At 39.5% G+C, this 21,841-nt stretch overlaps 1 protein-coding gene across 1 annotated transcript in view; it reads right to left on the bottom strand.

Annotated features, from left to right (window-relative positions):
* Positions 1 to 21,841, bottom strand: part of htr2a (5-hydroxytryptamine receptor 2A) — a 70,858-nt gene that overhangs the window by 7,850 nt on the left and 41,167 nt on the right. The window contains exon 2 of the mRNA XM_005813313.2: positions 17,969 to 18,169. Coding sequence (XP_005813370.1) covers positions 17,969 to 18,169 — 201 coding nt within the window. The remainder of the gene's footprint in view (positions 1 to 17,968; positions 18,170 to 21,841) is intronic.

Here is a 21,841-nt window from a genome sequence, read left to right as displayed (position 1 = left end):
AACGTTTGCAGAGTTTCTCTGGTCCACAGTAACATGGACGGCATTTTTGATTTCACCTTCTGTAGGATATCATGAGTAAATCATCTTTTTGTTCTTTTCTCCAGTGTTTTTTCAAGGTGACTACAGACACTCTAGGCATGAGATGATTCAAACAGAGGAAATCCAGCGTTCAGCTCTGCCAGCCGCTGACGAAGCGACGAGCGGAGAGGCGATGACTCCTCTGAAGACTGAGAGCCTGAGGCGACATTCAGTTTAGCCAAAGGGTACGGTTCCCCTGTGACAGCTTGTACCTGCCATCATACGCTTGCTGTTGCTATGACAGCAGGTACGTTTTCTGGTCTATGTTGGTTTCTTTTCAACATGTAGTATTCTTTCTATTCTGTATTCTGTTTTATAGAACTTTACGACTGAGTGAAGATTTATATGGATATTTTTGCACTTAAAGGGACGGTGTTATGTAGTTTCCAGCTACATAATTGAGCCATTTTACGGCACAATCAAGTAACAATTTCACCTTGTTATTAAAATGTTGTACAAATCAAACTTTGCAATTTGACGCCTTAAAATTGGACCTCTGTCTCTTTAAGAAGCTCCTGTTCTTTCTGACACTCTGCCTTCAGGAAGTCATCACAACAACTTTCCTCTACCAAACGTCCAGCAACGTCTTGATGAACTCAGCACCACTCGTTTTCTGCCCCCTGAGTGGTTGCCAGGGGAGAAAAAAGGATTTCTCAAACATGCATGAAATATTTCAAGCGCTTCAGGTATGTTTTTGGCAAGATAGTACCATTACAGTATGATGTAAAGCTCAGAAACGTTGATTTTACATGATACTGCCCCTTTAAGAAGAAACACCATCAATCCACAGGTTGGGAGGATTGATCGTTTCTCGGCGTTGCTAGGGAAAATCAATCTAACCTAACTTTAAAAAAAAAATTTGGCTAACAGTTAATTAATGATTTAACAAGGGCATAATTACTTTTCCCTGTAAGGCCAGATTGTTTCCAGCGGCTTTTTTCCCCTTAATAAATTAAATCAACATATAAAAACACACCCTATAATTTAGTCAAGTTATTCCTGTTTCATTATATAATCAAATGATCTGAAACATTCAATTGTGACATTTAGAAATAAATGTTTTCGTTTTAACATTGTCGTATGAGCGCTAACACGTTGCGACGGCCCATATTTAAGCTCTGGTAATCACTGGAGACTTGCAATCAGAACCAAAAGGTACCAAACTCATCCCACAGAGTTCATGTTAAACAAAAATAATATTTTTCAAAATGTATAAATCTCTTACATTTTTATCTGGTAATCTTTGATGCACGGGTCAAACGGTGCCTGAAAAGTGAATTCAAACAAACAAGAGAAAAAAAAAACCCAAATCCATTTTGATCCTATAGCAGAATGTATAATAGATACAGTGAACCGTAGAGTACTGCTTTGTAAAAGCAGTGTCTATTTTCTCATGTTTTTCTGTGAAGACAGCTTACATCTCACCAAGTCATGAAGATTCATTAAATGTGAATTTACAAAAAAAAAAAACAAGAGATAATTACAGGGATGAATCACCCGGTTCAAGCCTCATCTCAGTGTTATGACAAGAATATTTTAAGTAAACAATAAAAAGAGATTTTTTTTTACCCACATATAGCCATTATTTGCTATCGACACACACACACACGCACGCACACACACTGCCCTTTGTTGTGCCTCTCTCTTTATTAATGCCAACCTTCCTCTCTGTAACGTGTCTGTCCAGACGTGTGCGTAACATCGCGGTCTGTTCACATCACAACCAGCAGCTGCGGTCGGATTACAGCGTCAGAATCCTGCTGCATTGTCCTGATTCCCAGCACAAGGAGACACTTGGATCACAAGTGGCTGCAAAATTGACAAATGCTCTTCTAATGACAAAGAGACTGTGTTTGTTTTTCTTCTTTCTTTTCATTTTTGCCAGATGTCATTCCTACAGGAGCAAAGAGCTGGCAGCTTCTGACTCACTTTTCCAAGAAAAGCTGCTTTAAAGGAAACCGGCAGCAGTGTTGGTTCACTATGCAGAGGAAATGTGAATTAACTGACTGTGTTATCGTGCCAGTTACAGAAAAAAAAGAGAAAATTATGCAAAATGAATCATAGCATATTGGTTTATGATCACAGATAAACTGTTCCTTATTATTTTTGCTAAAAAAACAACAACAATGTGAAGAAAAATAAATATACACGCCAAGATTTTGCTTCGGTAAATAATAAAAAATGTTTTATCTCAAGTTAAATCCTATTTAATGTCTGTTACTTCTTATGTGTTGCTCCATCGTTAACTGTTATACATTGTTACATATAACATTCATGTCAGTGTCTTTTGCTCTGAAAAAAAGTTGTCTCTTTTAAACTTAAGTCCTCCTCTTATTTGTTTCCGACAGTGAAAGTTAAAGGACATTAAATCTGCAGTTTGTAACTTTTGCAAACGTTTGTTTTCTCCGTTTGTTTTCTTCCATGATCTGTGAAGAGATCGATCTCCTCCCTGAGCTGCTGTTAGCGTCTGAAGACGTGCACCAAAAACAACCAATCGGAGCCAGGAGGAGGGGATTAGCGCTGTCAATCATCCTCATGCACTAGCTGCTAAAGGCGGAGAAACTACTTACTGTTATAGGAAAACTGCTTATCTGCCATCATCGGTGGCTCTGCTAACTAGCCTTAGTATTCATAACAGGCCGATGGGGCGAAAATGTCTTGTAGCAGAGAGCAAGAGAGGGGGAGGGGAACTGGTGAGCGGTGCGCACACGGGCATGGTTGACATCGCTAAGACCTGCCTCCTGGTTCTGATTGGTTGTTTCTAGTAACCACTGGGAGAAGGCAGAGGTGGATTTTTTTCTGTCTCATGCTGTCACCACATAGAGACAATTTGAACAAATATGCAAAAAAAAATTATATATTTTTTAAAAAGTTACATGCTGCAGCTTTAAGGTAAAGACAAAGTAAAGGATGGAACCAACTAATAAAGAAGTTAAAAACCTTAATTTTTTAAAAATATTTTCACAATATTCCACAATTCCTCTTCCTTTCTTTCTCTTAACAATTCCTCATTTAAGTAAAATCAGCCGGCTTCAATCGTTTATTTCAAAATGTCCAGTTAGGCATTTGTTTTACTGATAGCACTTGTGTTTTAATCGCATGACTATATTGTGTCACAAGAAGGAGATTTTTTTAAAACTAATATCACCTTTTTTGATTTTATAGAGGAAAATTCAGAACTCAGATTCCATCCATCCATCCATCCATCCATCCATCCATCCATCCATCCATCCATCCATCCATCCATCCATCCATCCATCCATCCATCCATCCATCCATCCATCCATCCATCCATTGTTCTTTTTAATTGTGAAGTTTGCTCAAAATGTTAATATCCAAACAATCTCTACACTTTGTTGTCATTTCCAGCTATATTAGCAAGTTAACACATCAGAACAATAGAAACAAATCATTTCTCTATGATCTACAAAGTGTGTGAAACTTTGAGTTTATGTCCTCTTATCCTTATATTTTGTATCATTGTGAGTCTAACACGTAATTATCAAAAGTTTTTCTTTCCTTTAGAAGAGGTTCAAAGTACTGCTGTTCTTATTCAAGGTCCAGGATTGTTAAAATCTTACACTAACAATGACAGATCAATGTCTAATAATCAGCGATTCCAGCCTGTCCTTTTGTTATAACTCATTATGCAGCTGAGACCTCTGACTAAAGTGTCAGAGGGATTTGAATTAAAACCTTAATTAAATAAAGATGGTATCAGAATGAGGTTGCATTACATTATCGCTATCATTTCTCACCTGTCAGTCTTCATTAAATAGTTTTCATATGTGGAAAGGGGGGAAAAAACGATGTAAAATGTAAAACAGATGAAGTTATTTGACTCATTCAGATCCGATATTTGATCTAATTCTGCCACCACCGCCGGAGCGAGGACGGGGGTATGTGAGCGTGTTCAAGCCAGACACAAACAGCAACATTTTCACATCGTTATAGACAATAATAACCATCTGTGTGTGAGTCGCAGCAGAAGGCGTGAGCTGGGCATGACCACACGCACACACACGGATGTAAAGTGTGTTTCCGCTGGAAGGCAGACGGCTCGGTGTTGGGCCTGGTGGGAGTGCTACGGTGGGCCGACCAGCAACTGGAAGCAGATCAGCTGATGAACCAGTCTGTTTGGCCTTCTGCAGCCTAATCCCCCTCTATACAGTAACACACACGCTGCGCTGCGTGTGTGTGTGTGTATGTTGACCACAGAGATCCCTGAGCTGGAGCAATATTTATTCATCAGACGACATACAAAACATTCTCATGAAACGAGGAGCTATTTAGAAGTTTAAAGGGGCAGTGCTGTCTATTTCCCAGGCACATTTAGTTCATGGTTTCATTTCAACATCCTGTAGTCCTTCTACATCAAGTTTGAAAGAACTTTGCTACAGTGGCAACTTTTATGTGGATATTCTTGCACTTAAAGGGGCAGGGTTGTGTATTTTCCAATCTTTTTTTTTTTTTTAGCAAAATCAAGTAACTGTGTTAACTTGTTTTATAAAAATCTGATATATTTATATATCATTTGTCAAACATGAAATAAATTTGACTTTATAATTTAACATCTTAAAATTGGGCCTCTGTCTCTTTAAGAAGCTCCTGCGATTTCTGGAACTCCGCCTTTAGAAAGTCATCGCAACTTCGCTCCTCTGTGAACCCTTTAGCAACGTTTTTACCAGCGTTGCTCTGAGAAGTAGCTCCCAGTCGATGCTCAGTACCACCAGGCTAATAGCTGATGGCTAGTCTGAAGGAGCAGAGTGGGGGAGTCCACGGGTGGGCTGCTCTCAGAGGTGGGAGCTCAGAAGCTGGGAAACTGCAGCCACGAGAAGGAGCTTCATCCTGGAAGGCGGAGCTATGTCCACCCAGGTATTTTGCACAGCTGAGTGGTTGCCGTGGAGATTGAAAGATTTCTCAGACAAACATGAAAGAATCAAGGCGACACTCCAGATGTGTTTTCGATGAGTGGACATCATCATCATCATGACATTAAGCTCAAAACTGTTGATTTCACATAATACTGCCCCTTCAGAAATAAATTGAAATATTCGTTTTTTTTCTAAATTGCAAAGAGAAAATATTTTTTCAAAAAGTGACTTTTATTTCAACCGTCCCTTCTCTGAGTTGCACAACGGAGTATCAGGGCCAGGCTATGGGAATATCTGTGTAATTGTAAAAAATAAAGTCATAGTATTAGCAGAATAAATATACAACTTTACCAAAAAATTAAGATGAAACAGTCGTCTGAATAAAAGAGTTTCTCCAGTGATGAAGATCCGATGTGACTTGGCTCGTGTGGTTTTCTTTGAAACCAACACATTTGTTACTCAAGAATTTCTAAGTCTCGCTGCTGGTAGTTAACAATGTCACAACAAAAACACTAAACCGACATTTTTACAGCATTTTCCATCGTTGCCAAAACAAGCAAAATTGTGACCGATTTCAAATTGACTTTTCTCTTGTACATCAAGCAAGAAGCCAGAGGTTGTGTGGGACTTTTTGGTGAAGATTAACATTTCTAATTCATGTAATTTATGCATTTTTAAAGATGTTCTCACACACACACACACACACAGATGCACACACGTGTTTTCATGCGAGCATATGTGAGCGCATGGTCACGATGTGTCCCATTGACGGTAGAGGCGTGCGTAAGTGCCCATGTTTGGGCCAAGCGGGTTAGAGCGAGACTCCGCTCCCCCGGGGAGACATTAGCCAGGCACGGTTTGACATCCGCAAACACTCCCACGGACGCTCTCTCCGTTCGGCCTCCTCCTGTCCTGATGAACCCAAAGAGACAACGTAAGAGCGAGTCTGAACGCAGAGCTCGGCTCAGTAAGGACCGTGACATAATCCCGCGGCGGCACTCAGGCGTGTTCAGGCTGGTTCAGACCTGCAGGGCGGGACCTGGAGCCTGGCGTCGTGACATTACATTATTCAGCAAGGCCTCCTTGTCGACTCCGCGCAACTTCACCGCCGTTGCGTCACAGAGCAGCCTCACTTCTGCGCCCCGATTCTAACGCCCAACGTGTCTGCAAGAGACTTTTTAAACCTCAGACCTCGTTTTAACAACCACATAAAGGATATTATACAAACTAAAGCAATGAATTGGCTCACTAAAATCTGAAAAGGGTGTCACATCACCACCTTCATAAAAATAAAAATAAAAAATAGCTCAAGTCATGTTTTGCCAAAAGTTATTTTGGATGATATAGAAAACAGAAAAACAGATACGCTATTTTATAAGTTCACATATTACTTTTCCACTGTCTGTGGACATTAAAAAGGCTATGATGATGCTGCGAGATCAACAACAATAGAATGTAATATTTTTTAACAATATGTCATTGGTCTACAAGGTGCTGAGTTTAATCTTTAGAGTTTTTGTTGGTATGAAGCTATGAAGACGAATATATCAACGTATTCAGTGTCTTTGCTTTGGCAGCGACGTGGTATTAATGTTCTATGTTGGACAGGACACTTTCTTTTTTTAGGAATCCGCAGAAATAATCACCTACAACAGGAAGTTAATGGACTTGTTTTCGCACCATGACGTGAAAACAGTATTTTCGTCTTATTAAAGACAAAATAAAACACAACGCAAAAGAAGAAAATCAGCTAAAAAAAACACTACAGTATAAAGGCAAGAGAATAAAAGGAAGATAAATGAATGAGCATGTCAACGCAACTTGACTTATTCTGCTAAATAAAGCCGGGAATATCAAAGCTCAGCAAATTAAAGAAGGCGTTGGACTGAGAGCTATTTAAGGAACAGATTTGATGTTTTCATCCGTTATGCAGAGCAGAGCGAGCCGCAGCTGATCAATTGATAAACTGATCAATTAGAAAGCTTTCAGACTACCGTTCTAATTTTTGAGGTAAAAATATTAATTTCAACCCGAATAACCTGAGCAGTAAATGACAGGACACGTCTATTTATACAGTTCTTGATTTTGGGAAAGATTTTCCTTTAAAAGCTAAAATAACAGACATGATTGGAGATCATTTAAGATGTCCTAGTAACAACAGAAGTCAGACGGGTAATTAAACCCGTTAGGATTTCTTGTGTTTTATCTATTTCATTTTGAATTATTTGACTTGGTTCAGTTCAGTCAGTTTGACTCCTAATCGCGCCACACCTCTTATTTCCCAGAATTCATGCTGTCTGTTGAGCCTCTTTTCCTTTGCTCTCTTCTGGATCGCTGCCACTTCCTGGATCGTCTTTAGTCTCTGTGGATCGTTGCCACAGAGACTAAACACCTTTGGTCTCTGTTTCTGTTGTCTTATGTATTTGTTGACTCTACGTCCCCAGCAGTGCTTGTGTTTTCTCTTCCTCCAGGATGTTATTAAAGTCTGTATTTACTCTGCACCTGCTACAGCTTGCTGATTGGGTCCCCCGTCTGGGTCCCTTTTTTTCTCCCCCAAACTGCCCCATAAGACATGCTGCGTCTGTTTCATTGGTATTCTGGAGGAGAAGGTTGTACATATCCTCACTATTGTGTTATATTCATGCACTGAGTTTTATCAGATGGCCTTCCAGGACAGAAAAACACTATATAGATATACTTACAGCTCTGGAGAAAAAGAAGAGACCCCTGCACTGAACCTCCTGGCTCCTCCACCAAATATTGATTACTGAACTCTTCCTCAGTTAAAACATTAACATTATTGTTTATAAAGAAATATTAACTTTTCTTTGCATTATTTGAGGTCTGAAAGCACTGCGTCTCTTTTGATTTTTTGACCATTTCTCATTTTCTGAAAATAAGTGCTACATTTTTTTTCTTGGAATTTTACAGACATGTTGTCAGTAGTTCATAGAACAAAATAACAATTTTCATTTTACTCTAACATTTACCTATAAAGAGTAAAATCAGAGAAACTGGTCATTTTTGCAGTGGCCCCTTATTTTTTCCAGAGCTGTCTATGTAGGTTTTGTGTGGTTGAAGTGAGTATATCTGAAAAATAAAGTGAGTGTGGAATCCACTACTGTTTGTTGAAACAGAGTACAAATTAAGCTAAAGAAGCTAGCCACCTGTTGCTAGCTCTCAATCCAAAGAGGTCCAAATCCAAAGGTCTGCACATCAGATCATCATGGTGACTTTCCCTCCATCCAGGACTTGTGCTCATAGCTCTGCAGACCCCACACATACTGGACACAAACTATTCAGACTTTTAGCCTCAGGTTAGCGCATCAGAGGGCTATTTAAGAAAAGAATAAAAAAAAAACAGCCAAAGAGATAGTTTCTTTCCTCTCGCTTAACAGAGTGTCCATTTGAATGGATGAAACATTTTCTTCCTCTATAGGAAAAACGCTGTATATAAACACCTTAGCAACAGAGACATTTGTTTATTTTGGGTCTTTCTTTATATATTTGTATTCTAAATAATTGAAAGCAAAGTGGAATCAAAGTCTTTAAAAATTGGATTGAAATGGTCGAATGCCATTCAGGTTCTATAAACAGACTGAGAAGTCAGCACTTTTAATGCCAATGTTCGCAGATTTACACGTTTTTCTACAGAACTGAACCAAAATTCGCCACAGATTTAAGTCCACCAATTCATAGATTCTGTTTTTAAAAACATTTCTGAAACATGGTGCAGATTGGGAAGCAGAAATAGGAAGTGCTGAATATTTTTATAGCGGGTCTCACATAAGCCATCCTCTGTTCTTCCCTTCTAACTTCAGATTTTAAAATATTCACCTTGACTTCTGGATCTCATGATAAAGGATAAAACTTCTTTAGTAGGAGAGGTGAATTCCTGACAATAGCTGGACAGCTTTTCACTAAACCAGCTTCATTTTCATCAGAAATACCCCAGTGTGTTGCTTGGTCTCCTGAAAGGAGCGAGCTGGAATCTGAATTTAACCATTGCTATTAAATTATTGAAAATTTAGCATTTTCTTGAGCTACTAATCGGCTAGGGTTAGACAAAGTAACCACTCCGGTGTGCAGATTTTTGGTGGAAATGTTCCAACAAGACGTGGTTGTAAATAATCGCCGTGTTAACATGCAGACGGTGCTCCAACTAAAACACACGGCTTTCTCTGGAGTCTCTTTAGATTCTGTTAGCGAGTCACTAAGGCATGAAGCCAAGGCACACATAAAATATTTGTGTGCGAGGCAGGAGGAGTAAAGTTCTTACAGTCTGTTGTTGCATCATCTACACCGCGTTGCATCTGAGTCACTTTGTCAGGGCTGGAGAGCGCAAAGTAGAGGAGATGAGAACTTTTTCTCTTTTTTTTAAATATATGTGGTAGATCTGAGCTGCTTCCTCATTAAAACCAGTCCATGTCTCACCAGCTGAAGTGAAGTTAGATAAATTAGGCTCCTAGCACCAATTTATTATTCAAAAATAAATACCTTCTCTTAATCGCAATGTGTTTTGACATCTAGAAGAAGGATTCATTTATTTTAATTACTTATACATTTTATAATAACTTTGTTCCAGCTTCCTTGTTTTTTATTTACTGTTTGTGTTATTTTTCTGTATTTATTGTCAAAATCTGTGTGGTTAAGTCATTTTAGCCTCGTTTCTATAGACATGTTGCAACATGACGTCACGAGCCGCCGATGACCGCCATCGGTCAGCTATTACGTTGTCAACATATCGAGCTAAATCTTAAATGCATGTGCGATACATGTAAAACAGGATGCAGTGCTTTCATCACTATGACAACTAGAGAACAAGATCTAAAAGTTATCACGTTTCACAAGCAAATAAGGTTTAATTTTCAAAAAATGGCGATGGACAGGGCAGTAGGTGAGTTAGGCTTTGACTTTGACAACTTTAACATGCAGAAATGCTGTGGAAATTATTGTGTTTCAGTTCAGTACAAGAATAAAAAGGTGACCGACACACCAACGCTGACAGGTCATCAGTAGAGCAGGTGTTTAAATCAGCTGATGAAGCACCGCTGCCCTCAGACGATCACTTATTAGCAATCACAAGATCAGCATCAACATAAAACTGCAACAGACTGAATGTTCTGTTCTTTGTTTGGGAAATTCCTGTGTGTTTTTTGATGTTCAATCCCCGAAATATTAGCGGAGCTGTTGTCAGTCAGTCGCTATGGCAACGCCTCTGAGTGTAGCGTAGCCGATACAGAGAGCGAGAAAAGAGAAGAGCGCTAGTAGCTTTGAGTTGTTCTTCAATGGTTTTTCTGCATTATTTTCCCTTCTTCTGTGGCGCGCTCTGCTAAACTAAGAATACCTACATAACCAGGTTTCATTCAGTTGATGAGATTGTTCTTCCACTTGAATAAGGACAGCAAGTAAAAGATTAGTCTTTTACCCCCCAGCTTTTGCAAATGTGCAAAATTTCTGGGTGTGAACAATAACATGCAGAGTATCTAGAAGAACCTTTGTTCACTTTTAGGATGAATTAAATTTTAAAATGAATTAAATTAAATGCTGGTCAACAGAGTCAAAAATGATCCCCAAAGTGAACAAAAGGTTTGAAATTGTTTCATAAGGAGAGAGTGTAGATAATGAACAGGTCCCAGCTGTCACTCTCTTATCTGGATCAGAACCAGGAAGGAAGGCCTAGTTCAAACCCGTTTGGCTCGGCCAGGAGTCGGTCATTAGCAGACCCAGCAGCTCCGAGTGACGGGGGTAATGAAGCGAAGGCGACACAAAGCAGACCCCAGAGCCTAGGGGAGAGCGCAGGAGTTAAACTGAGGCTGACAACCGACTCCGAGGAATTAGTCTCTGTGCATCTGGTCGATAAAGTTTAGAGAAAACACGACGACTGAAATGGGGATGGTCAGGTCTAATGAGGGAAGCCGTCTCTGGCTGCAGTTTTGCTCAAAGGTCGCTGGCCGTTTTTCTACCTTTGGCTTTGGACCCGTCTTCCTTTCCACCTGGACCCCTTAGTGGTGATCAGTGTGACGAGCCACTGTTTAACTTATTCATGCACAATTATTTCTTTGAACTTATTTAATTGGACTTATAATAGAGCTGCCAAATTGACATACTTAGGAGAATTAATTTCTCCCCCACCGCTGCTGGACTTTGTATCAGAATTACCTGTTGAAATATTCATCTGATGAATTCCTCCTTCCTCTGGAAGAGACATTTTCGGCATTGCAGAAAAACAAAATCTTATCAAGCATTTTTGGTCAAGTTTCTAGAGCAAATGTCTCGGTACACTTGACATAAGCCAAGATAACTTAGGATATAGGAGCTTGTTTTAAGTCAACAATTCATTAATATTGGTGAAAAGGTTCTGGTTCCACTGGCAGATTATTTCACAAGACATTTTTCATGTTTTTAGTGAAATAATCTGCCAATGGAATCAGTACTTTATCAATATTAAAGAATTGTTGACTTAAAACAAGCTCCTATATCTTGCTGAAAAGTTACTTGTAAGTTAGTTTTGTCTCATTTCCAGTGGACTAAGATATTTGCACTAGAAACTAGACCATAAATACTTCATAAGATTTTGTGTTGTTAAATTAATGAGACTGAGTAGATTTGGGGTGGCACAAGCCTACTTTAAGTTTCTAATAATGAAGTTAGTTTAAAATAAATAACCAAATAAAGAACAGTCAATGAAAATGTTTGTAATTAGAACTTAGACGCCAATGTGATGCATTGTTCTTGGACAAGAAACCTCAAAACTTCACAGGTTTTCTGGGTTGGACATGAATTGTCCTGGTCATGATGTCTTCAAACTTCAATGAAAAGCTGAAATCAATCAATCAATCAATCAATCAATCAATCAATCAATCAATCAATCAATCAATCAATCAATCAATCAATCAATCAATCAATCAATCAATCAGTCGTTGATTGCCCATGCCGGGCTGTAGGTCCTATATCTTGTTTGGGGAAAGTTGAGTGACAGGCTGCCAGTCCATCACAGTGCAACAGTAAAACAATCAGTCACACACACCCACACACACACACACCATCACGCCCGTGCGCATTCACACTTTTAAGGTCAATTTAGAGAGAACAATTAAGCTAACAGTTCTGTTTCTGGACTGTGGGAAGAAGTCGGTGTATCTGCTGAGAACTCACCCAGAACAAGCAAACTTCGTACAGACAGAGCCCAGGCTGGGATTTGAACCCAGGACCTTGTTCAACCAAATTCTTCATTATTTAGCCAAATGTTGTCAATTGAACACGAGTTTTTGCTGTATGTCTTAGAAGAGTTTCTAACTAGAGGTGAAAAGTCGACTCCCGCTTAGTCGACTTTTCCTGTAAAGTGCAACTCCACATTATTGGTGGAAAGTCCACCTATTTGATGAGTTGTATTATTTTCATAGAAAAGCTGAAATCAATCAGCTCAAATTTAAATTAATTGAAGGAAATGCAGCTGGGAAGCCGAACTACTTTACTACAATACTACTTGACATGCTATTGGCTGGCGTTTGCAAAGCAGCCAATCCAGGAGCATCATTCATTTTCCTCAACACCGATTGGCTGTATGCTGAAGAGTGAAGACATGGACGATTGTAGATGTTAGCTTATGATGTAAATGCTACGACAGTTTGCACTTAGTGAATTAATGCATATTGAGGTACATTTGGTGTTTGATTATTAAAATAGGCAGCTATAAGAGGACTCAAGCATTTGTAGATATTTTTTAAGTGTCTATTTCTGTTCATTTACATGATGATAGCCTACAGCTAATAAAGCCCCGAAATGTAGTTTCTTTGAAGATCGGAATGTTACATAAAACCAATAATTGGATCTTTAACGGCAAAGATGGTTTTCTTTTGATGATGTTGTGTCCTACAGGTAATGAAACCCTCAACTGAGTTCCTCGGAAAATTAAAATATTGCCTGGAGACCAAGAAAAAGAAACAACAGGTTTTTTTACACTGAAATGTTATCTCATGACAATGTCACGATCTACAAAGCCAGGAGGAAGAGTGGCGGCTTGAAAGTTGTTCAGCAGACAGTCTCCTCCATGAGGCGACCGGAGCCACAAAAGGTCACTGCTGAAAAAGAGCCGGCTGCTCATGGTGCTGGTTCCAATTACATTAATAAAAAGGTGAGTGGGAGTAAAGTGTGTTTGAAAAAGGTGCGCAAGCAACAATGACGACTCCGACCTTTAAAGGACTGTGAGGAAAAGCTGATTCAAGAACGTGGAGGAGATTGACGGGGCTCGTCCTGGAGAAGCATCCTGCCTCCAGAGCCAGCAGGCGTTTCCAGGAACTGAGCCACAGTTGTCTCCTTCGGTCCGTTAGGCTGCTAGGGCCGAGTGATGTGGCTGAAAAACTTATTTCATATCAGTCGATATAAATAATACATTTTTGTTTTTTGTTTTAAATATCCAAAATACCGCCAAACTAGCAACGTGACCTTTCATCGTTTATGCACAAATTCTTCCTGAATTGCTGCGCTCCTTTTCGCCTTCCACTCTAACCGCGTTCTTTTTTTAAAAATTATTTTTAAGCAGTTCTGAAGCACTGCGGCTTTAATATGTGGGAAACTGCTCCCCCGTACCACCGGGTGTAACACGTGAACCTCATCTGTCTGTGGACAGTTGAGGTTTTATAGTCAGATTTTCCACATTTCTTGGGACAAATTCCTTCATCTCCACAAGCCGAATGGATGACAGCAAATCTGATGAGCTGGTTGGGCGTCTAGTCCAGTTTCTTCTCCACCCGCCACACACCTGTAGCAACACGAAACTGCTGCTGCGCGCGTTACACAACAGGTTGTTGCTAGGTAACCAAACAGTAAGTGAGTTAGTTGATGATTGTGTGTCGCGATAGATAACGTCAGAAACATCTTACTTGGGTGGAGAGAAAAAAGAGACAGACTGTTGCTCAGACGTCCAAAATCTTCTTTTCAGATGAAAGTTATTTTTTTTTGAGAGAGTAGAGCGGCACACAATCCAAGATACTTCAGGTCCTGTGTGAAGTTCCCACAGTCAGTGATGAAGCCGAGTCATCAGCTAGCAACAGCTAGCAACCAGTTGCAGAGCAGTTCATCGTGCTTCGTGTAAAGTTTATGTAGATGCTGGTTTTATTTTCCAGCAGGACTTTCCCTCAATGTACTGACGTCTACAGTATGACTAGAACTGATTGGTTGGAAACTGAACTCATTGCAAAAGGAGCCCAAAGCAGGTATTCAGCAAATATACAATATACTTTAAACTTTTAATTAACAACGACAAACTTGAAATATATCACTTTCGTTATTGGACGTTAATTGCCTAAATAAATTCACTTTTCAATACAAATCTATTGACATTTAGTGTAACATGTTTCACATCACGGCAATAAAACAAACTACAGCCTTCTGAGGTCACTTTTGTATTTCATGGACAGTACTGTCAGACTTTTTGCCACTGTTAGGTCAAAGTAACCTATTTAAAAAGCCATTTTTGTGGAGGGTTAGGTGGACAAGAAATGCCATCCATCTTCATCATTTAGTCTATTGTAGGAAGCTGCAACAGGAATAGAGGCATTGAATCAAATTACCTTTTTGTCCTTCAAAAGTAGGACAAAACGTGACAAGCATTTGTAAAGCAGTGGTTTCTTTATTGGACAGTGTTAGAGGAGGGCAGCAATTAAATTCATTAATTTATTGTCAGTACAGGAAGTTCCTCTCATCATCACTCTTCTGTTTTAAAAAGGCTCCATCAATATAAATGACTTTTTTTTTTTTTTACCCACTAACGTTTTCTAACTTCTTCTATTTCCTGATAAAAGAGTCTTTTAATGAAACCTCTAGATCAGCGGTAGCTACAGTTTTGGTCTTGTGGGACAATTTTGACAAAGTTCTTCTGGGCAACAATTAAAGAAAATAAAAATACCAAAATATATTTTTTTCTTTTTCATTTACTTGTTCAGCAGTTTACGAAACCCGCAGAACGTCGATGGAGAAACATTTTGTAGGAAAAGGGATCAGCACATCCCTTTAGAAAAAGGACGTCACAGGTCTGCTTTGTGTCTTAATGTTTGTATTTTTATTTTGTCTGCTCTGGGGCTGCAAATGTTAGAAGTGTGTCTTCTAATTGATGGGACATAGAAAGTTTAAATGGGGGGGAAAAAAAGATGAATTTCCACACTTTTCCATTATTCTTTTTCTTCTATTTTCTTCAACTCAGGTGTGTTTGGCGCCACCCTTCATACAGGAGGTTTACAGCTGCAGTGCGCTCATAAAAATTTGACTGCAAATGGCCAAATTTACTAATCTGAGACTCAGTAGTCAATAAAAGAAGAGCAGCAGAGAAAAAATTGTAAAGCTGTAAACACAGGCAAAACCTAATTATCAGGACCTGATTGTCCTCTGTAAATAAATTCAGAGAGTAATAAAAGTCTTGGGGAAATTTGTATTCATTCTTCTTACATCATCACTGTGTGTCTCAGTTTCTCCCTTTGGGAAATGGAAAGGAAGTTTGTGTGATGCTAACTGAGTCTGTAACATGATATAAATGTAACATGAAATATATTTCAAAGTGGAATCTGAGCAAACCGGCAGAGTGTCTGCACTCTGCCGGTGTTTGACACGATACTGTCAAAGTATTTTTGATTAAAGCGTGCTTTCTGTTTGCCGTTTTTATGAAAACATCACTGCTTCTTCAGGTTGCACTAAAGACTTTTTATTTCGCATCATGTGCTTCACATGGAGCGATTTTGATAATGAACCAGGAAGTAACATCATCTTTGTGGTAAAACAAAAAACAAATGAAAAAAAAACCTCTAAACTGCTGTGTACATTTACATAATTTACATCCATTTCATATTTTAATGTTATAATTTTAAAAATGTTATTCATGTTAGCTACTTGTACACTTTCTGCTGGGTAAAGACGATTAATGTTGGCAGTAAGGGGTTAATCTGTGAATCTTTTCAGTTTCCTTTACTATAAGTTTTGAATAATAATGAATTAAATAATATTATGTTTTTGGAATATTTATTTTAAATTAAAACTGTAATTTTTTCCATAGAAAATATCCAAATAGTTTATATTCCTCTATATTTACCTAATTAGATACATCTATATACATCTAATAGTGATGTCTGAACCTTTTGGCTTGGGGGCCCAAAGATGTCAAGCTGAAAGTACTTTAGGGCCACAACATTTTTAGTGTCTTTTTTTTGAGCTATAATTTCAAAATTCTACTTTTATTTTTGACATGTACCTTCCAAATAAACAACAAACTAAACACACAGTATTTTAAAGAAATACACAAAGCAGTCTAGTGGTGCGTAAAAAAGGTTCTGGCAGGTTTGCCAAATAAGAAAACAAAAACCACAACTAAATATATTCCAAGATTTTGAAGTTTTTATAGATTTTCTTCTAAGTACACGAGGTTGATTGACAGCACTAAGCCCCTCCTCCTGGCTCTGATTGGTTGTTTTTGGTCGTGAGCGATGCATTTCTCCAGACGGCTCATAGAGGACGTGGAGGAGGTCGATTTTATCCACAGATTTTCTGCCTCGTAACAGACCGTCACAACATGGTGGCAGTTTTAATGTGTAAAAAAACGTATTCTTTCTAAAAGTGAATAATAGCTGCAATTAAAATGTTGCAATTATTCCTCAAACAGCCATGTCACAGAGATTTCTGATGCCTTAATATCTCTCCTGCTCTCTCTGCCTCACCTCGCCTCCTCCCTGCTCACTGTCCCTCTCTTTCTGCCTGAACTTTATCTGCCGTCCGCAGCGCTTTGCTCGTTGCTCCGTGTCCTGACCGTTCCCGACTCTGCTGCCGGCTTTGACACTTTCTCTTTCTCTCCTTCTCTATCTCTTGCTTGAGGCCGTCCGTCAGCAGCGACGGTCAGGCTGAATTTTCTTTTTTAGCCTGTTTGGCCGCAGACTGTTTGAAGCAAGTTTGTTCGGGAAGGTTTTCTGCAAGTCTAGCCCAGATTATGTCCGCAGCTTTGGGACGACTTTGAGTAATTCACTGCATCCAAATGAGGCAGTGATGGTGGACTCCATGGAACCCAACCTGCTTGGATCTTTTATTCATACACTAGGACAAAAAACGTTGCTGTAGTTTTGATTCTGGACAAACTAAAGACTTCTGATTCACTCACACCAGCCCTGGTTGGACTGCTTTAGTTGAACTCAGATTCATTTGTCTAGAAAGTCCGGTCCATTTGGGAGGTGTGAACTACAATGTGGACCAAAAGAACGAACTCTGGTACGTCTAAAAACCCAGGTCTCAGGTCGGTTCATGGGAACTCCGGCATGGTTGGAATGCACATGTAACGCCAAGCAGACCGAAGACCCCTACAAAAGCATGAAATGGACAACGGCGCAAGGCATTCTGGGTAAATACAACCAAAACAAACGTGAGAGTCTAATGCTAGCGGGAGAAAATGTTCGCAGTTTGTTTTTTTTTTACCAAAGAGAAAAGAGAAATCCTACAACCGCTAAAATGTGACGTTGCTCCATTTCTGTTTACAATTTGTGAAGAAGGAAGTTGCGCTCAGTGTCTTCCTCAGAGGTTTTTGTCATTTCTTCCTTCAGTAGTTCTTGGTGCAGCGCCACCACAGGCGAGGAGGTTAACAGGCTTTTCAAAGGGTTTGTTTCGTTTGACACAGAGTATGAAAGAGAATCGCAGCAGCTGAAAATGTAACAAATGTTGCTATTTTGGTTCTCAGTTAGATTTAACTGAATTAAATCTACCGGACTATCAGGTGTGAAAACACCCAGTGGCTCCTTTGATTTTAGATTTTAGAATTTATCCATTCCTCAGCATCTCTCTTCTTGAGAAGGTTTTCTTTTCTCCCCAACAAAAAAAATTTGCTCCAACTACACCAAATCAGCTAAGGCTAGACAGTAGAAACTCCCTCCCCATCACGTTTATTTTCTGATACAGTAAGTTCTCAGGAAAAGTGGGAGATCTGACCTTTTCGTAAGTCTGATTAGGTTTGATCTGATTAGACCCCCCCCCCCCGGTGCGCTCACCCACTGAAATGGTCCAGACTGCCATGATCTTGATGCGAGCCTTGGTGTGGGAGTTGAAGCGGCTGTGGTGGATGGGGTTCCTTATGGCGATGTAGCGGTCCAGTGAAATGGCGCAGAGATGCATGATGGACGCCGTGGAGAACAGGACGTCCAGGTAGATCCAGATCGGACAGAGGTCGGAGGGAAGGGGCCACTTGTAATCTGCAGAGGAGGGACAGGAAAAAGAAAAACAAAAGCTGCTGAACATCTGTGGTACGCTACAGGAAAATCTTGAAGAAAATCATGCCTGAATAAGTGCTTTGGTAATGAGTCAATCAAAATGAAATGTAACAAAAGTTCTTCCAAATCTTTGACAAACTGTGAACACTGCAGGTGAGGCCTGGCCTACACTTCTGCTCCTAAACACACACACACTCACACACACTCATGGCTGCCTCTATAGCAGCTGTCACTATAGATGTTGTTGGAACCACTCAGTTGCTGATACGATACAATACTGAATACTGAATGTGACACGTTTTCAAAGCAAATACATCATGGTGAGTCTATTTTTAGGGACCAGTTCTATAACAGTCATTCAAGCTGCGCAGCACAGGGACTGAATATGGAACGGCGTAATAAAGAGAAGACAATAGAAGAAGAAAAAAGACAACACTTTACTATTTAAAGTTTAGATCAAATTATTTGTCGTTCTTCCACATCGATATCCAAGTTTAAAAGCTTTCTGATAAGCTGACCTGCTTTGTTTCCACCACTGATGTGTTTCAACAGCGAATTTAAGCTGCAGCTGCAGTTCTTTTAACTAGGGCTGAACAATAAATCAATAACAATATCTATCGCCATAGATAATAACAATAGATATTACGTCTGATGTAGTGTTCAATAATTTCCCCGAACTTTGATCCAAAACTGCTTGGCATTCTGGGGGATGTAGGCAGAGGAAAGGCTTTAGCTGCTCAACCTCTGACAGCTAAACAAGACCGGTAGCATCAACCAACTCACTCATTCTGGTAACCTAGCAACAACCAGTTGAGTAACTTGTGCAGCAACAGTTTCATGTTTCACCACTGTGCCTTGTAACAGCCTGAAGATAAAAAGCAGCAGCATGGAGTGAAAACTTTCTTACACATAATATCAAACAGGACGCCTATGTTGCGTTTCATACATTTCTTTTCTTTCAAATTTCTGACAAGTATTTTCAGGACACTAATTATTGTATCACCTGAAATTATATTAAAAAATTATTCTCTCTTTTTTTTCATTCCAACAAAAATAGAACCTTAAAACCATCAATGTTGTATCAATTTTATAATAGCACTATTTCCCATCTTCACACGTTACGATTATAGAAATAAAAACAATTCAATCACATTTTGAACTGATTGCATTGTTAACAATGCAAGTTCTTGCATTGTTAATGCAACAACTTCAATGCACATTTTCTAATTGAAATGTTAAAATTCTTTTAAGAAATTAGGCCATGTTAGCCAACTGAAGGCGATTTTTAGTATCAAAATTTAAAATAAAATCTTTGTTTTTGTTGGAGGTGTTTCCTGTGTGTGTGTGCGTGTGTGTGTGTGTGTGTGTGTGTGTGTGTGTGTGTGTGTGTGCGTGTGCGTGCGTGGATGAGGTGGTGTGTGTTCTGACAGAAGTCGATGTAATTCAGGGGCTCAGACCCAGATCATCATGAACGTCTCTGCTTTCCAGGTCATGGAGGAGTGTTTGCGTTCCCCCAAACCGACAGGTGAGAGACGACCCGACGCTGGCCCTCATTATTGGGGAGGAGATGACTCATCCACGCAGCTCGACGTTGCCATGGTCACCGCCAGTCTCTCTGCAATCACCTCCTCATCATCGTCTTTGTTGCTGTTCTCCTCTATCTCATTTTTTTCCCCCTCACCGTTTCTCTAAGCCGTTTTTGTAAGATGATTGTTTTTTATTATTATTATTTTCTCTACTTGTCATTATTCTCAAACAAGTCCATTACACTGTTATTCGTCCTCTCCATTTTTCTTCTTTCCTGTCTCAGATTCTGTTTGGATGTCATTGTGAAACCAGACTACTTCCCCCTAATTTCACTCGTTTTGTTTTTGCTCTGCTTTGCAGGCGGCCATATTTTGGTCATTTCCATAACAAATGAAAAAAACAATAACATTATCAAAACCCTTCTTAACAAACAGGACCAAGTCAGTGATATATTCCTTGTACTGAGATGAAACTTTAATTACTGAATCTTAATAGTACAATAGTCCTTGAATTCCCATTGTATTATTATTAATGATGTGGCATAATAGAGTCTAATGTTATATTATATTTAATGGCTCAGCAGAGAGTGTCATTTCGTTATAAGTCATGGTGTCGTGGGTCCAAAAACCCAGACCACTACAATGCTCACGACATCAAAAATGTTCCACTTTTGGAAATATTCTGAGTCAGAGTCAAATTTTTTTCACTTTTGACAACTTCCAATTTTTTTTTGTAAAAAACTTCTGTGGTTAATCTAAAAACTTCTGTGGTTAATCTAAAAACTTCTGTGTCTCGAGCTGATTGATGTTATTGATCAACTGATTATTACTTGACAAGGGGCAATTTTCTTAAAAACCCGAGTTCCCTTTTACATCAACAGGGTTGAGCGCTTTTCTATGAAAAAAAGGGTAAAAATTTTTTTATACTGAACAAAAAATCGTTCAGTTTTAATAATATTTTCTGAATATTCTGAATAAACAGAAAAATTATGAGGGTTTTTTTTCTTCACATTTTTTAAAACAAATTAGTCAAGTATTCATTTTCTAAAACCGAACTGCAAAAACTGCTATTTGTCTTTCCCCATCTGGTATGGCTCCCCCATCTTTGTTTCTGTATCAACTTAATCTGCTTAAAGATGACCAGCAGTGCCCTCTTCTGGGTGGAGGCCAAAGTACAACACTGAAAGAAGGCCTAAAACGATGTTATTAGTTAATTGATTGGAACTAATTTTAATCTAATAAACCATTAATCGACAATTGATTATAAACTAAATGGTCTTAGTTTATAAGACCATTAATAAACTAATGGTCGATCATTATTAATCGACCATTAATAATAAATTGTTGTAAGCAATTTATTGCTTGCAACAATTTATTGAATTTGAAGAAAAATTAATGCAGAGGAGGAGTCCAAAACATTATAAGGTGGATAACTGACAAATTTAAACGCGAACTTGCAAGATTTGCTCAAATTAAGAGGAAACAAACTGTACCTATTTGGAAACATCCATTTGTGGTGGAAGCTACATGACTATAAAAATCTGAACAAAATCTACAGATTTATTTTGATTATTTGCTCCTTTTTCCATTTCCATTTGAATAAGAGGAGAGACGCTCCTCTGTGGCCGACCTGCCATTCTCACTTCCCAACAAAGACTCGGGAGAAAACACAATTCCTCCCTCAGGGACTGATAGTATCACATTATTACAGGCTCCACAGTCTCTGACGGCCATGACCCAGATCTATAGTGATTTATCCCCCACGAGGAGATTTCCTTCACTTTCAATCCAGAACGTCCCGGTAAAGTCCCTGCAGACCCGCCGGGACGTGACCCTTCGCTCGCGATGGCCGTCAGCCGTCCTCGAGATTCTGCGGCTCCAGCTCTGCGTGTCCCGGCCTCGTCACCTCTGCCTCGCTCGTCTGCAGAGAGCCACCGGGGGTTTCCTCGGTGTGCGGCGCTGCGGCCGCCTCAGAGGGGTGACAGCGCGGGGAGGGAGGCCACGGCAGCCGGGGTGTCATTACTGCCAGCCTCATACATTATACACACAGTGAGAGGTCCGTGAGAGGCAAAGTGGGATTTTCTCTGCTGTAGGTGACACAGCTCTGCTTTTGACAGGGTGTGCGTGT

This window comes from Xiphophorus maculatus, chromosome 7 (genome assembly GCF_002775205.1).
Source record: "Xiphophorus maculatus strain JP 163 A chromosome 7, X_maculatus-5.0-male, whole genome shotgun sequence".
Classification (NCBI taxonomy): domain Eukaryota; kingdom Metazoa; phylum Chordata; class Actinopteri; order Cyprinodontiformes; family Poeciliidae; genus Xiphophorus; species Xiphophorus maculatus.
This window is presented reverse-complemented; position numbering and strand designations above follow the sequence as displayed.